At 44.0% G+C, this 16,231-nt stretch overlaps 1 protein-coding gene across 11 annotated transcripts in view; it reads left to right on the top strand.

Annotated features, from left to right (window-relative positions):
• Positions 1-16,231, top strand: part of Asap1 (ArfGAP with SH3 domain, ankyrin repeat and PH domain 1) — a 311,987-nt gene that overhangs the window by 230,265 nt on the left and 65,491 nt on the right. For 6 of the 11 annotated variants that reach the window (XM_028876033.2, XM_028876030.2, XM_028876032.2 and 3 more), the window contains 3 exons: positions 4,513-4,521; positions 5,554-5,654; positions 10,213-10,282. In XM_028876033.2, coding sequence (XP_028731866.1) covers positions 4,513-4,521; positions 5,554-5,654; positions 10,213-10,282 — 180 coding nt within the window. The remainder of the gene's footprint in view (positions 1-4,512; positions 4,522-5,553; positions 5,655-10,212; positions 10,283-16,231) is intronic. The other 5 variants (XM_028876034.2, XM_028876031.2, XM_037197508.1 and 2 more) reach the window with 1 other exon arrangement.

The raw sequence follows: 16,231 nt of genomic DNA, 5'->3' as shown, positions 1-16,231 counted from the left end.
CCATTTGAGGTACACTGTAGCCAGGGAGAACCCCTGAAGGACACAAAGCTGGAAATTCTCTGATGTTTTCAAGGGACCACAAACGTCTGAGAGCAGAAGGGGTGGAGAACTGGGAAATGGGATTCTAGGATGAAAGTCCAGGCTTGATTACAAAGGACATTGGATGTTGTACTAAGGGACATGACTTCCTAGAAAGGGTCAATAGCATTTGTTGTTCTGTGGAAGAAAGTCACATGTGCCTGTTTGTGCAGGATTTCAATACAGTGTTTGGGGTTGGGGATTTAGCTCAGTGGTAGAGTTCTTGCCTAGCAAGCACAAGGCCCTGGGTTCGGTCCTCAGCTCGGAAAAAAAAAAAAAGAGAGACAAAATATCAATACAGTGTTTAATGGTCGCCTAGCATTGGTTCTGTCAGTCCTTTATGGTATCTCACAACGGGGACATTCTCACTGTTTTTAAATTCCTAAAATTTCCCAAAGGCATTCATGAGTCCAAAACAAAGACAAAGTACCCTCTCCCCACTGCCCTCAAAAAACACACCGAAAACCACACTAGCCCTTTACTGTAGTCTTTAAAGGTTTCCTTTACCAAGGCTATACCTAGTATGTATATTCATTTAAAATAATTTTTACTCTTCTTTCTTCTCCAAGTTCAGGTTTTACAAATGTTTGAGGTTTGGCAAAGTGAGATAAGTCTGTTGTTCTTTAACAGTAGATATTGTCCTGCTCTCCTTTTAGAGCAGGCTTGATTCCCAGGAACATCTGTGCATTGAGGCAAAGTCTACCCAGGCGGTCTCAGACTGTGACTGCCTGTGGTCAGACTTCTTCAGGAAAATTTCCTCATTAGAAACTGAGGCACACATACTGTCTCCTGACATCTAAACCCTAAGAGAAATAGTCTCCTTGAACAATTTCTCAGTGTACGTGCAATAGGAAGACCCAAATGTAAAGGCAAGGGATAACTGGAGAGAAAGTTGTGATTACTTTTCTCTACTGGTTAGCCCATAACCACTTCCTACCTTTGTCTTGTTACCTGGGCTTCCTGTATATAGACATATCCCAGGGGGGAAAAAAGGTCACTTCGTTTTGCATAGGTTATTCCACTCATGCTAGCTAAGAAGCAAAGTCTCATAATAGAAGGAGTGTCTCTGTGATAAAATGAGCATGTCATGATTGATATTTAATTCTACCCCAAGTTGATTAATGGGTTTTCATTGGCATCTCCTCCCAAGTATTTTACAACAAAAATTGACCTTTCACAGCACGCCCACCCATCCCTTTCTAATGCTATTACCTCTTGTTGCAAAATAACTTAGCAAGTAATGATTTTTAGTGACTTCCAAGGTAATAGAAACTGTCCACCAGTGAGTAAATGTGAAGGACAATATCCACTGGAGAGCTCTTGTCCCCTCCCTAGTTTTTGAGAAGAGTGCAAAGTAATGGAGAAGATGATATGAGAAATTAAAAGCATCCCGCAAGTTGTCTATCCTACTTAATTAAGCCTTGCCAGTTTCTAACATGGCTCAATTAAAGGAAGCTGTCTTAGTGTGGTTTCCCTGTGGCTGCGATAAAATACACTGACAAAGGCAACTTAAAAGAAAAGAGAGTATATTTGGCTCACGGTTTCAGTCTATGATTATAGGCATGTCACGGCAGCAGAAACTTGAAGCAGTCAAGAGCAGAAAGCAATGAATTAATGAAACCATGGTAGTGCTCAGCTCACATCCCTACTCTATGCAATCCAGGATCCTCTGCCTAGGCACCATCAGGATGGGTGGGTCTTCCCATCTCAGTTAAAGCAATCCAGATAAGCCTTTCCAGGCATTCCCAGAGGCTAGCCTGATCTAAGGAATCCCTCCTTGAGACTCCCTTCTCAGGTAGTTCTAGATTGTCAAGTTGAAAATGAAAAAGAAATTTCAAGAATTGTAGGAGGCCAGATAGATGGCCCAGCACGATGCCACAAAGACTGATGACCTGAGTTTCATTCCTGGATCCCAGTGGTGGAGAGAACCAACTTCTGCAGGTTGTCCTCTGACCTCAGCACACAGGAGCACATGCATCAACAAGTGCAGAAGAAACAGCAACTGTTAGTTCTAGAACTATAGCCATAAACAGGATCCCCAGATACTTGGAAAGCTTATTCTTTTTCTCATAAAAGTCAAATTTTTGTTGTCTTTTGGCAAATGTTCAGTGAAATGGTTTACCTTCATCTTTCCTAATGGCCTAACTTCCTGAAAGAACTACTTGCTGCTCACTTATTTCTAGGGCTGTAACTATTCTGTTTCTAACAATGATTCTATACACAAAAGTATTTGAAAACTCATGGGCCCTGAATAGCCAGCCAGTCCTTCACAGTGTGGATCCAAGCTGATGGATTCCGTGTTGTTCTTCCATCTCCCCAGGGTGCCAAATACTACCCAGAGTTCATTCACAGGCTAGACGGGATTCTTACTCAACAGCCACACCTGCCATTGTAAATTTGAAGTTCTGTGGTAGTTTGGTTTTCAGTTGAATACTAAGCTTTCACAAACCCATTAAATCGGTGAATGGGAATTGCATTCAGTTGAGAGAGATGAGGTTTTTACAGATTAATGGTGCATTTTACATGTCAGTGTGGCTTCAAATAAAGTGATATCTCTATCTCGGCTAGGGTGCAGGAGGTCAAATTGAACATCAGTAAGGTAGATTCAGTAAGGAGGATACATTTCCTAGCTCATAGCATAAAATTACCTAACAGTTTCAAGTTCATTGTTTATTTTCAGTGTTAAGAATTTTTGCCTAAATGAGTTTGGGATTTGCATTTTTCTTTCCTGAATATTTTCTTTATTTCTGTCATGCCATCAAAGAACTCAAGACCTATTTCATTCTTCAGTTGTATGTGTTAAATTATGAGTAGTGCTGATAATTTCCAGAATCTTTTTCAAACTAAATTATTTTCATTTATTGATAATACTTCTACTAAGCAAGCTGAATGACATCATTTCTCAATGCAGTAATATAATTTATATACGTTTATTAACCACAAAACTCATTTATTAGCAAATTTCTAAATTTATACAGAGAGTCAAAATACAGAGTTGGAAAAGGATTTAGTGAGCCACATTACTGTGCTGACCAAGACCATGTCTCCATTTAAAAGAAAACTCTAGAAGTTAGCAAGATAGCTCACCAGGTCATGGTGCTTGCCTACACTTTTGAAAAAAGAAAGGAAGACAGACAGAAAAAAAGAATGTCACTTGCAACCTCTTTCATAGGGGTCAGACTACCTGGAAAACCCTGCTGTGAGAGTGACCAGTCAGCTGAGCACCCCTACAGAGTCTTACATTTGGGATCCCAAGTCTCTCCTGGCCCTAGGCGACATTTGGAGCATGGTTTTGAGCACAATTTTCATCACCCATAGAATAGCTTTACAAAGGTGTATCGTCCTGGCAGTTTTCCTCCAGCTGTTCCTAATAACCATTTGCATCACTGTATAATTTACAAAGCTCCTGGCTTTCAGCATGTGCTGGGAACAAGCCATGAGTAAATAACCAGAGGCTAAGGTAGCTCTTTTCCTTCTGTACCATTAAATTTCAGTTACTCCTTGTAACTGGGCATATTAGTCTCTCTTTAGGGGCTGGGGGGACAGAAGATGCTTGCTACATAATTATGAGGACCTGAGTTTGAACCCCAGATCCCACATGAGTGTGCCCATAATCCCAGCCCTGGACATATGGAGACAGGAAAATCCCTAGGGCTTGCTGGCCATCTAATCTAGCCAGTTGATGATGGGTTCCTGGTTTAGTGAGAGACTCTGCTCAAAGAATACAATAAAGAATAATTGAGGGCCAGAAGGTGGTGGTGCACGCCTTTAATCCCAGCACTTGGGAGGCAGAGCCAGACAGGTCTCTGAGAGTTCCAGGCCAGCCTGGTCTACAGAGCAAGATCCAGGACAGGCACCAGAACTACACAGAGAAACCTTGTCTTGAAATCACCACTCCCCCAAAAAAGAGTAATTAAGGACGATATCTAACAGTGGTCTCTAGCCTCCTCACACATATGCTCCTAAACATGTGGATGCATGCATACAGGCATGCAAACACATACTTCTTTTCAACTGGGAAACAAGAATACAGAGGATATCCCAGTATGTGGCTCTTGAATTTTCTGGGTATTCAATTTATTTTGGTTTTGCTAAGGCGTTGGTTCGCTGTGCTTCCACATTTTGAGGGTTGTCCACATTTATCTGAGAACTGTGCACCTCATCATCTTCAATGACTATGTTTATCTTTCACTACATGTAAGCTAAAATACATAAAACTTGATTGGCATAGAAACATTTTATTGTTCTATCATCGAAAGTTTATTATGATTCTAAATGTTCATGGGTATGTTTTCTGGTATATTTTTATAATGATGTTTTCTTTGTATAATTTACAAACTGCTTAAATTATGGCTGATGAAGTTTTTAACACAATTAACTATTTTCAAATGTTCTGCCTTTCTTTCTGTGTTGCGTTGCCCTTCCTGATCGAAGTCTAGGAGAGTAAGTTAATACCTTTTCTGAGAATGTGCTGTCCTACTGTGTGTCTGGAGACCTTTGTTCTCATGCTGCAGTTCACCTTTATATTTTTGGTTGGTGTTTGTTCGTTTGTGTTTTGTTGTTGTTGTTTTGTTTGTCTTTTACTTCTTGGCTTTTCATAGTGTGATCATTGTTTCTAGCCTTCCTGTCCTTAGCATCCTTTGTTAGCTACCAGTGGAGTGTCAAGGTGAAGCCAGGCTTGTTTGCGTCTCTTGCTGGTGTGTGCATGCTCTTTACCATGTCATACACTTCTCGTGCCGTGGAATGCTGATTTCAAACTCAAAGTGTTGGCATAGGTCTGTTTCACAGAGTGCTGCAGGCAGAGTATTCCTTGCCTGAAATGCTAGAAACCTGAAAAGCTTTTAGATCTGTCTTTCAGATTCTGGAATGTGTGCATAGTTTACCAACTGTGTGTGCGTCCCTGTTACAAAACTCAGAGATCTAAAATACTCCCAAATCTCGGATCGTTTTGCACATTTCAATAATCAAAGGTTTAAGGATTCAGATATTTTTATTGCAGATGTTCAGTGTATAGTTAGTTATATTAGAAGAATTGTATACCGATTGTCATACCCTGCTCAGAAACCTTTTAAAGAGAGTGTCCTTTTATTTAGAGGATCTTAGCACATGCATAGAGGAAGAACAGGTGCAGCCTGAGGAAAGCACTTTTAGCTTGCACAGCCCCTGCTTTCTGATTCCACTTAGTCCTTCCTGTTGCTTCCTGCTGTGAGTGGAAACTGGGCTGAGTCATAGCAGCCCAGTTTCTTGTGTGTTTGAACTGGTACTGAATTAGACCTGGACCCTAGGCTCTGCCTAGGTCTTGCTTTGTGAATCTGGCAAACATTGGCATGTCCTATTTCCACTGCTAAAATAAAAGGGAGGACTTGACAGCTCCCAAAGGTCCATAATTCTCTTAGACACAGACCAAGGGGCAAAGGCCCAATGTCTCAGTAGAGCAGTCTCCAGCATTTACTAGTCTGTGATTCTGTTTTCCAGGACTCTCAGAGCCGGCAAGGCGGATACAGCATGCATCAGCTCCAGGGCAATAAGGAATATGGCAGTGAAAAGAAGGGGTACCTGCTGAAGAAGAGTGATGGGTATGTGTCCAGCCCTGGCTAGCCCAGTGTGGGGCCAGCCTGCCCACCAGCTGCTTTCCACTGGGATCTTGTCCAGCCTCTTGTTGGGAAAAGCACCTTTAAGCTTTCTGAGCTGGTTCTCTTCAGACAGTTGACCTAACCACTGTCTTTAAAAGGAGCAATGATTGTTCTGCAGCCTCCAAGTAACACCTGTTGTGTAACCTGCACATTTAGGAAACGGAGAAGGAAGAAACTCAGTCCTGCTTTATCATTGCTATGTTCTCTACTTGAGATGGCACCTGGCTGCTCAGACCCTAACCTTGGTGGTAACCCTGGACATTGTCTCTGTCCCAACCAATCTGTCATATACCCTTCCTTTGCTAACTAAAAATAATGTGCCTCTTGCCGTCTCAGCTGCTTCTCCTCAAGGATGGCCCACTGTCATCAGACTGTTGTAGCCGCCTAAGTGGATCTCATTCAACACCTCTCCCTCTCTCACATCTACAAGACACTCAGTATGCTTTCAAACTGTAAAGCAGATCTGGGTGTTGGCACACACACATAATCACAATATTCAGGAAGCTGAGGCAGGAGGATCATTAAGTTTGAGACCAGTCTGGGCAACTCAGTGAAATGCTGTTTCAAAAGAGAAAGCCCTTAGCATGCCATGTCATCCCCCTGTTGAAGTGCGTCCGAGCTTCCCCAAGCATGCAGTACTTTCCCTGCCTGCCTCTGCACTTCCTCTTGGGCCATTTCCTTCTCTAGTCCCGCCTCTGCCCTTTCTCTTGTTCAGTTAGTCTACTTCGAGTAAATACCTAAGGAAGATCTGGGTTGTTCCCTTTTACCAATTGTCATTTTTAAAAGAAAGCTGCTTCTCTCTGACTACCTATGGATATATTACATTCCCTTGGGCTCATCTTAGGTATATATGTTTTTGTTTTGATTTATTGAAAATGAAAATAGCTTTAATATGTCTAGGATCACTGTCTTTTGCCCATCATTCTATTCAGGCATCCAGTAGATCTCTTTTGAGAATCCTCCATATCCTCTCATTCATCAGGATGCTGGAAATAGAGCATTGGGCAAAAGGAAGGAAAGAGGCCCAAGAAATAGGTCAGAAGATAACACCAGTGTTGGGTGAGAAAGAGAACACAAGAAGAGCAGGGACGGTGGGGGCTGCAGGTATTCTTGCTGTCACACTGGACGTTAGGGAAGCCTTTACTAAGGTGACGTTTGAGCAAAACCCTGAAAGTGTGAGGGGACAACCTCTTTAGATATCCAGGAGGAGAGAGGGCAGCCAGGATCATGTTTCTCGCTGTGGCAAATACCCAGGAGTTTAGCGTTGATGGAGTTGAGTGAGCAAGTCAAGCGTGTCACAAGACAGAAGGTGAGAGGAGTAAGGAGCCAAACCATGAGGGTCCTCAGAAGCTCCTGAGCAAAAAGAGGAGGAGGAGTCATTGGAGATCTTTGAGCAGAGGAATAACAAAGTCTGACATTTTAAAAGATTCTTTCTGGCTCCAGCAGCACAGGGGACCGGGCAAGCTGCTCAGGAAACCCATAGGGAGGTGGTAACAGCGTTAGAGGTGGTGAAAGCCATGCTCTGAATCGTGACAGCAGGGCCACTTGGGTATGCTGATAAGGTATGAAGAAAAAGAAGCATCCTCACAAATGATACAGTGCCTGGCTCACTGAACAGTCAGCCAACTGGCTAGAACCAAGGACACAACTTTAAGTTATGCTCCCGTTTTCAGCTGACAGTGACCAAATCTCACCTAAGCTGCATAGGATCGAGTGTGTGAAGATCATTGAGTCCCATAAGTGCCTCAGAAAGGCTCCAGCCCAAAGCCTGGTTCTTCTTTTCCTGTCCACATGTGACACGGACATCTCTCAGAAAGACAGTGACCTTTATTCTTCAAGAAACATTAGTGTTCTCTTGTTAGCCACATCTTCCACAGCAGTATTGTAGAAAATTCCCAATTTTTAGCACTATTCACCTGAAATCACAATGACTGTCTTGAAATTGGACATGGTGAGTGGTTAACAGCCACATGCCCCAGGAAGATTAGACATCTTTTTCATGTGCATTATCTAATTGAACCCAGAAGTCATCTCTGTGAGCATCTGCTCTGTGTTGCTGCACCTCTTCCTCATCTCTGCACACTCCTTGGGATTGTACTGGTAGTCAGTGAGAGAGCCCAGACTTCATTCTGGGTGTTCTGACTTACTGGCAGGGGTCCCCCGCTTTGTACTTCAAAGGGGCCATACTGCTGTTGACCACTGTAGACATATTCAAGACCTAAACAGTTAGAGGCTTGTCCTGACTCCTTCTTTCTGTTCCCCTTCCAACATAAAGGCCAAGGGGAACGTACCTGTGCTTTCCTGCAGCCTGCCGTCTGTTGGCAGGAGATGAAGAGAGAGAAAGGAGGTGTGCTTCAGCGGCAGCATGGGCAAGGCCCTCTGTTCAGTTTAGTACCAGAAAGAGCAGGGAAGGAAGGGAGCGGGGAGAAAGAGCTATCGTATCTTAGAGTTAGAAAGAAAGAAGGCCATCCTTCATATCCCCACAGGCAGAGAGATGAGTACTAACAATCCAGAGTTGCTTTAGATGGCTTCTAGGGAGGACAAAAATATGGAAACCCTTCTACAGACCTCTTTGTTAACAATAAACACTGCTATGCTGTGTGATTTTCACTTTCATACAAGAGTCAACGCATCAGTAATTTTTTACTCAATTTTTGAAATATTCATTACTTAAAAATTTGTTAGAAAATTTGAAAAAACAATTTTAATTTTTTAACAGCTTTAAAACTTTAATCTCAAAGGCATTTACTAAGAGACAAAGTAACCATTGTTTTACTTTTTTTTTTTTTTCCAGAATAATCCCAGATACTTTGAGGATACAGATAAAAGGAGTCTCTAAGAGGTCAGGATAGTAGCCCCAGTAGTCAACAACGTCAACACTGATACTTATTTAGTTGTATGAAGTCACCTTCCCGGGGGCAGAGGGTGAACATATTCACAAAGGTCAGGTTCAGCTGCCCCCACTTCGGTGACCGGGAAGTACTCCATTAGCTATCTCAGCCAGAAAGATGAGAGTCTTTTGTTAATTTTCTTGGTTCTATTAGCTGTGCATGAAAGTATGGGAATTTTGTTTTCTATTGTGTTTCCTTAACCTATGTGAATAAGAAGAGCTAATGAATAAAGTTTAAGTAAAATAAACGATCCTAGTAGAAATGGTCCCTCCAGGTTAGCAGTTTGTCATTGGTCGAGAGGGATGTGAGTGGAGTTGGCTAGACAAGGAGTGCCTTACTGATGATCTTAGTCGTCTCCTATGAGGGTAAGATGAGTTGCAAGACCACTTGCACAGAGCTGATGACATATACCAAATGCAGGTATGACTGACAGATGCCTCTTCTGGTCAGACATGACCCTAGTCAGTACTTGGAAAAGGAAGTTTGTCATTTGGCCGTAATTTGATGACAGTTTCTCAGTTAAAGGTTCTTCTTCCCTTGGACCAGCGTTTTGTGCATATGTTCCATTTACATCTGATCCAATGCTATAGGTTTTCCATTCCCTCTGTGCAGCATGCTTTGGAGCAAACTACTTCTAGTAGTTAAATACATACATGAACCCAATGGTTTCAATTGGTTTTCTGGCAGTCTTCTTATAAGACTGACTTAAGAAACGCGAGGAGGCACAACAGAATACTGTCTGATAGGCCTAGAACACCTTCTGGTGCTGTTAATTTTATGGCAACAAAAGGCCTGACTCCTTTCCTTTCCTTGCCTAGGGTGGGGTTCTTGTTCCTGTGGGCCTGATCGCTGTGGTCCCAAGTAGTGTAGCTGTATTGCATGTGTATGCATGTATGCAGGTCTACCCATGTCCAGCCTTATGACTATGCCTAGGGCTTTGTGAAATTGTGTTAATAGCTGTTTGGATTTTCTTATCCTTTACTTCCATCAGATCAAAATTTTCCAAGTGTGTCACATCTATTTGTGAATGGTTTTAACACAGTTTAATTTCCCAGAAGAATCAAAGAGATTTCTCTAGGACTCTAGTGTCCCTAAAAGGATACCATGCAAACATCTTTTCTCTGTGTCCTGATGCAGCCTCTGACTCTTCCTTGCATAGTAGATGTCTTGATTTTTTTAAAACTCCATTATTTATTAATTAAGGAAGTAATCTACTAGCAGAGCCTCTTAGGAAAGATTCACGGGTGTGGTTAAGAATCCTTACTAGCTCTATCTCGTAGTAGAACTCTGGCCCCCTTCGCAGAGAGGGAAACTCTGTGTAGTAACTATAATAAATATATTCCTTCTGCTACTAGACTCTCTTCTCTTTTCCATTTTCACTGTCAAAAACTGTTCTACCGTGGGCATCTCTGTACATGCCTGCCTATCTGAATTTCTTTCCACCTGGTATAACAGGCATCCAGGATTTGCTGTCTTGTGTGGTTTGAGGAAGGAAGCTGGTTTTATCTGGGGACAGCTCTTCATAATTGCTGTTTTGCCCCCTGCCAGATGATTGCACATCCCACAGTGAATCGTATGTCATACCGAGTTCTGTTTGACTTGCTTCCTAGGATCCGGAAGGTGTGGCAGAGAAGGAAGTGTGCGGTAAAGAATGGGATCCTGACCATCTCTCATGCAACTGTAAGTGTATGCAAGACTTCCCCTGCCTGTCCTCATGCTTTCTGGCCTCCTCAGCTAGAGGCTGAATGAGCTGATGTAACAAGCATGAACTTTTGACATTTTTACTATTGCTGTGATGAAACACCAGGACCAAAAGCAACTTGGGGAGGAGAGGGCTTATTTTGCTTATGGTTCTATGTCACAAGGAAGTAAAGGCAGGAACTCAAACAAGGCAGAAATCTGGGGTACAGGAGCTGATACAGAGGCCATGGAGGGGTGCTGCTGCTCACCAGCTTGCTCCACATGGCTTGCTCAACCTGTTTTCTTATAGAACTCAGGACTACCAACCCAGGAGTGGCCCCACCCACAATGGTCTGGGCCCTGCCCCATCACTGATTAATACCCTACAGACCTGCCTACAGCCCATTCTTACGGAGTCATTTTCTCAGCTGGAATTCTCTCCTCTCAGATGACTCCAGCTTGTATAAGCTGACATAAAATTAGCCAGCACAGATGAAATAGCTCTGCTTTGTGAATCTGGACCATGTCATTCAGAATCATCTGTAGCTAGAAGTTTTCCTGTGTCCTGCCTGGTCCTGCAGTCGCTCAGACCCAAGTAAACACACAGAAGCTTATATCAATTATGAATTGCCAGTCGATGGCCTATGGCTCAGTTTTCTTGCTAGCTAGCACTTATAACTCAACTCAGCTAATTTCTATTAATCTATATGTCACCACGTGTTCCGTTGCTTTACCTGTGTGCCATTACATGCTGCTCCCTGGACACTGGGATGATGTCTTCCCCACCTCTGCCTTTCCTCTTCCTGTCTATCTGCTTGTATTTCCTGCCTGCCTCTAAGCTGCCTTGCCATAGGCCAATACAGCTTCATTTATTAACCAATCAGAGCAACATATATTCATAGCATACAGAAAGACATCCCACAGCAGTGATCCTTCAGAATTATTGGTTTCCCTTGTCCCATGGTGGCCTGCCTGGCTCTACATCTCCGGCAGAAATGTTTTGGGTTTTGTCTGTTTCTTGTTGCTTTTCCCTCTTTCAGCCTACATCAAGTAGGGTTTGCCTTTACAATCTTACTTTGAGGAAAATAGAATTGGTTGTTACCCAGAAAAGCCTGTGAACTACAAAGATAATAGAGGGTTTTCTTTGCTTGAAAAAGTAGTATAGAAAAAAATAATGCCTGTAAAATCTTCAAACATGTTGCTAGAGTGGACAATAAAACAGGGCATTTCTAGTTTGGCCCCTTTTTTTTTTTTTTTTTTTTTTTTGGTTTTTTCGAGACAGGGTTTCTCAGTGTAGCTTTGCGCCTTTCCTGGGACTCACTTGGTAGCCCAGGCTGGCCTCAAACTCACAGAGATCCGCCTGGCTCTGCCTCCCGAGTGCTGGGATTAAAGGCGTGCGCCACCACCGCCCGGCCTAGTTTGGCCCTTTTAAACTGAAAAAAAAAATCTTTTAAATTTTCAAAGAGAATAAAAGCTATAATGGGAAATGTATCATATAGGAATGAAAATTACAAGTATATACCAAGAGTTTTGAAAATATGTGTACAACTTAACCCAGTAACTTCTGCTTGGAGGGGGAAAAAAACTGAATTAAATTTCAATAATGGGGGGGGTAGTGGTACACATCTTTAATCCCAGCACTCGGGAGGCAGAGGCAAGAGGATCTCTGTGAGTTCGAGGCCAGCCTGGTCTACAGAGCAAGATCTATGACAGGCACCAAAACTTGAAAAAAAATTTTTTTTCAGTAATCCTGGGTTAAGTGACGTCCCTGACAAGCTAAGATATGCAGTCAATTGCAGATACGATAGTCAAAATGAGGGGTAGGTGTGCATTCCATTGCTAGTTTATAGATGAGGGGTGGGTGTGCATTCCATTGCTAGTTTATAGATGAGGGGTGGGTGTGCACTATATTTCTAGTTCACTACAGTTGAGAACTAAAAGAAGTATAACTCCTCCATAGAATATTATTTCACTCGATCATCCCCCATAGCCCATGGTGTCCTAACTTTAATGTCATAGATGAGGAAACTGGGGCACCAGGAGAGCTGTAACTTGGCTGCTAACCGGCAGAGTGGGAAAACCAATGTAGGTCTGTGGGACTTGGCCCTGCTAGGCTCACTCTGCAGAACCTGTTATCTTTGTGAGTCTTCACACTGGATACTGGTCCTCTCTGTCTTGCCGTACAGAAGGTTCCTAGCACACTCTTTTAAGATTATTGCATGCTTCTTAAAGATTGCTGTCCTTTGTGGAATTTAAGCAGTTACATCATCTCTGTCCTTACCCCTGCAGAATTGTGTGATTTCCCTTAGGCTCCCCTCAGACAACCTTGGTCAGTTTTTTAATGTCATGCCTGTTGTGACCAGCCCACCTATCTGCTGCTTGAAATCCTTGGATCAGTTAGTCGTCACTTTGAGTTTTTTTCTAATGTTAAACTTCATTGTCAACATGAGTGGATTTAGAAGCACCTAGAAAACACCTGTGAATGTGTTCCTAGAGAGGTAGAGGTTCAACTGAGGAAGAAATGCCCACCCTAAGCGTGGGTGATACCATCATATAGGCAGGGATCCCAGAGTGAATGAAAAGAAGAAATGAGGAAGTCAAGGGAGCCAGTGTGTCTTAGTTAGGGTTTCTGTTGCTGTGAAGAGATGCCATGACCCGGAAACTCCTATAAAGGAAAACATTTAATTGGGTGGCTTACAGTTCAGAGGTTCAGTTGATTATCATCATGGTGGGAAGCAAAGCAGTGTGCAGGCAGACATGGTACTGGAGAAGGAGCTGAGAGTTCTACATCTTGACCCTCGGGCAACAGGAAGTGGTCTGGGACACTGGGCGTGTCTTGAGCATATATGAGACCTCAAAGCCCACCCACCGCTACAGTGACACACTTCCTCCAACAAGGTCACACCTATTGCAAGAAGGCCACACCTCCTACTAGTACCATTCCCCATGAGCTTATGGGGGTCAATTACGTTCAAACCAGCACAGTATCCCGCCCCCTTCCGCGCGCCTTACATTCCCACTGCCATGCCTCCCTGCCATGATCGACTGTTTCTCCTTAACTTAGGAGCCAAAATAAATCCTTTTTCCCCTAAGGTTCTTTGAGTCACATATTCTGTCACAGAAACAAGGAAAGTAGCTAATACAGTGTCCAACTGCTATTAACCTTTTTGGCCTTCATTCTACCATCCTCCATGTGCTGACCTAGGCATCAGAGCTACAGAGGTAGAAAATTAGATCGTTTGGACACACTCCTAGTCCACACACCATCACATGTGTATACTAGAGTGCATAATTCTTAGCATTTGTGAAAGGTTGATTTTACATACTCTTCCTGTACCTGCTACTGGAGAGCTCTTCCTGTCCTCACCACCTCAGGAGACACTTGATGAGTTACACAATGGCTCTCCTGTGCTCTATTTGCTGCTATAGAGGGGCTTCCTGGTGGGAGACCGTGTGGGTGATGAGGGCATCTGTGCGTTGCTTGCTTAGTTATTTGACCTTGGACAGTTTGCTAAAGTTGGAAACTCGGTTCTCTCCCCTTCTTTCTGTTTCCTGCCAAAAGACAGTCCCGTGTCTAAGCCAACTGTTTCCATGTGTTCTAATTAACAACAAATAACACATTGGCCACACTGTTTGGTAGCTAAGAGAGTAGACAGTGACATCTGTCAGATTGGATCTGAATCCCAGTTTTCTGTTTACTCTGTGACCTTGAGAATAGTGTTCAGCTCAAAAATACCAGGAGGATGAAGAGAACTAAGGGGTGGGCGTGCTTTGAGGGTAACAGGGTACTGTTGTTACTGCGGGCTCCTCGGTGGCCTTGCTGAAGTCTGCTGACAAGGAGCTCAGCGGTAAAGGAGAAATGAGGCCTGTCCCTCATTCTCCATCCTTCCCATCAAGTTGTTACCATGTTTCCCACTTTCTCTCTGTAGTCCAGACATTTCTGCAGCAACTGCACCACATTCCTGCCCCCCACAGAAAGACGCCATTGATCACATAGGATTTGGGCGAAAACCAAAACCAATAGTTTCCCGGGCAAAGAATTCACAGGGGTTCTGCAGAGGTGAGGGACACAGACAGTGCACCTGCTCACCTGGGCTCAAAGAAGAGCCAGAACCTGTCCAGTGAGGCCTCACTTAGTCCTCAAGGTGCCCACAGGACAGGAGCCGTTATCTTCCGTTCTCACTAGGCAAGAGGTGAGAAGCAGGAAGGCGCCACATTTGCTCATCTTTGGATTCCCAGCAGCTAGCACTGTGGTTTGCATACGGGAAGTGTTCAGTAAATATAGTCAGTGAGCAGTGAATGCATCTTATTTTCCTCTGTGTGAACGCCTTGTTATAGCCCATGTTGACCTCAGCTCACGGTGCTGTTTGGAGGCTCATTGTTTGCAGCTGAGGGAGAGATGAGTATGGCTTGGTGTAGAGGATTCCTCATTGCTAGAACACATGCAGGAGGCCCACAAAACACTGCAGATGACAAGGAGAGAAGAGTTGCAGCCCGTGAATCCAGCTGCAATTAAATGAGCTTCAGCTCCTCCAAGTGTGTTTGCGTCTTCCCCCACCCTCACCTGTCACATGTCCTGGCAGGGCTGGGCAGTTGACTGAGCCTGGATGGCAGTGAGCATTCCTTAAACTTGGTGGGTACTATCATCTCGGTGATCTGAGGTGGGACTCCACCATCTCCAACCACGGAGCTGGACCTTGTGGCTGAATCCCCTCCCCGACATTGCATCTCTTGTGACAGTGGTTCGTAGGCGGTTGTAAAGATTAAACGAGTTCATTGATGATGAGTAATCAGGACAGGGTGTGGGGCAGGGGTAGTGCGCAGTAAATGTCAGCTGCTGTCGATGCGCTCTTTGATCTTCCCACCACCGTGCTGCCTCCGTGGTGTTAAACTGTAGTTTACAGGAATCCCGTGCCGCTGCTGCTCCCTTGCCTCCTAGGCATACTTTGCAAAGTCAGTTTGAGGCATAGCTTTTTACCCACAGAAGTTAAATTTCTGCCTGCTGCTGGGCTTTGGCAGTAGTTCTTTCCCCCCGGGGCACTTCACTGAAGGAAGAATTGGGTATCTCCCTCCTGTCCTTAGACTTTGTGCATCGGTAGACGGTTCCCACAGAGGGCTGTCTTTCAGGCCTGTCCAGAACTCTAGAGACAGCATTCCCCAGCCAGGGCTCTGCCACATGCACCGACAGTACACGGAGGAAGCACAGAAAGGCCTGCAGGGGGATTGACGCCTTCAGTGTGGTGGACTTCAGAACTTGTTTCTGTGACCGGCCTTCGTGGCACTTTTTCAGCCTGTTCTGGACTCCCCTCTGCTTCCATTGCCCCCTTGTCCTTGGGAGAAGAGAATTGATTTCCTTTCTTCCCCACAAATTAGAAAGCAGCACCATAAATTCTAGGGGGACAAACTTGGCTGGTACCCTGTTGGACTCAGGCTAAACCCTGAACAAGCTATAAAACTTGGAGGAATTAATTTATTTTTTGGAGCCTTTTTAGTTTTTCAGGTGCATAATTTCCTCATTAAAGTGTTCTGTCGATTTTTTTCTGAGTCAGGCACTGGCTAGTTATAATCTTAATCACTGCACTACAGCATTGCTCTACATGTAGTGCAGTGATTAAAAGGGTCCCTGTTCTCCCGGAGCTCAGAGTAAACCGAGGACAAGTGCTGTAGAAGCCAGCAGGATGCTGTGATAGAAAATGAAGGGGAGTTACCTCACCTAGTCAGAGCTGAGCACGTCATGCTACAGCCAAGTGAGCAGCCAATTTCCACAGAGTGGGAAGCTTACTCCAAAATCCCCAGCCTAGACACCCTGTAAAGCAGCTTCCAGAGCTGCCATGGATAGTTCTCAGGTTTAAGGAGGATTCTTGGAGCACTGTCACCACGTACAGCTCCCGGATAACAAAAAGAGGCAGCCATCAAAGTAACTACATGCTGCTCCTTCTTGATCCTGTA

Source organism: Peromyscus leucopus, chromosome 20, assembly GCF_004664715.2.
Source record: "Peromyscus leucopus breed LL Stock chromosome 20, UCI_PerLeu_2.1, whole genome shotgun sequence".
Classification (NCBI taxonomy): Eukaryota; Metazoa; Chordata; class Mammalia; order Rodentia; family Cricetidae; genus Peromyscus; species Peromyscus leucopus.
Note: the sequence above shows the minus strand (reverse complement) of the source record. Positions and strands in the feature narration are given on the sequence as shown.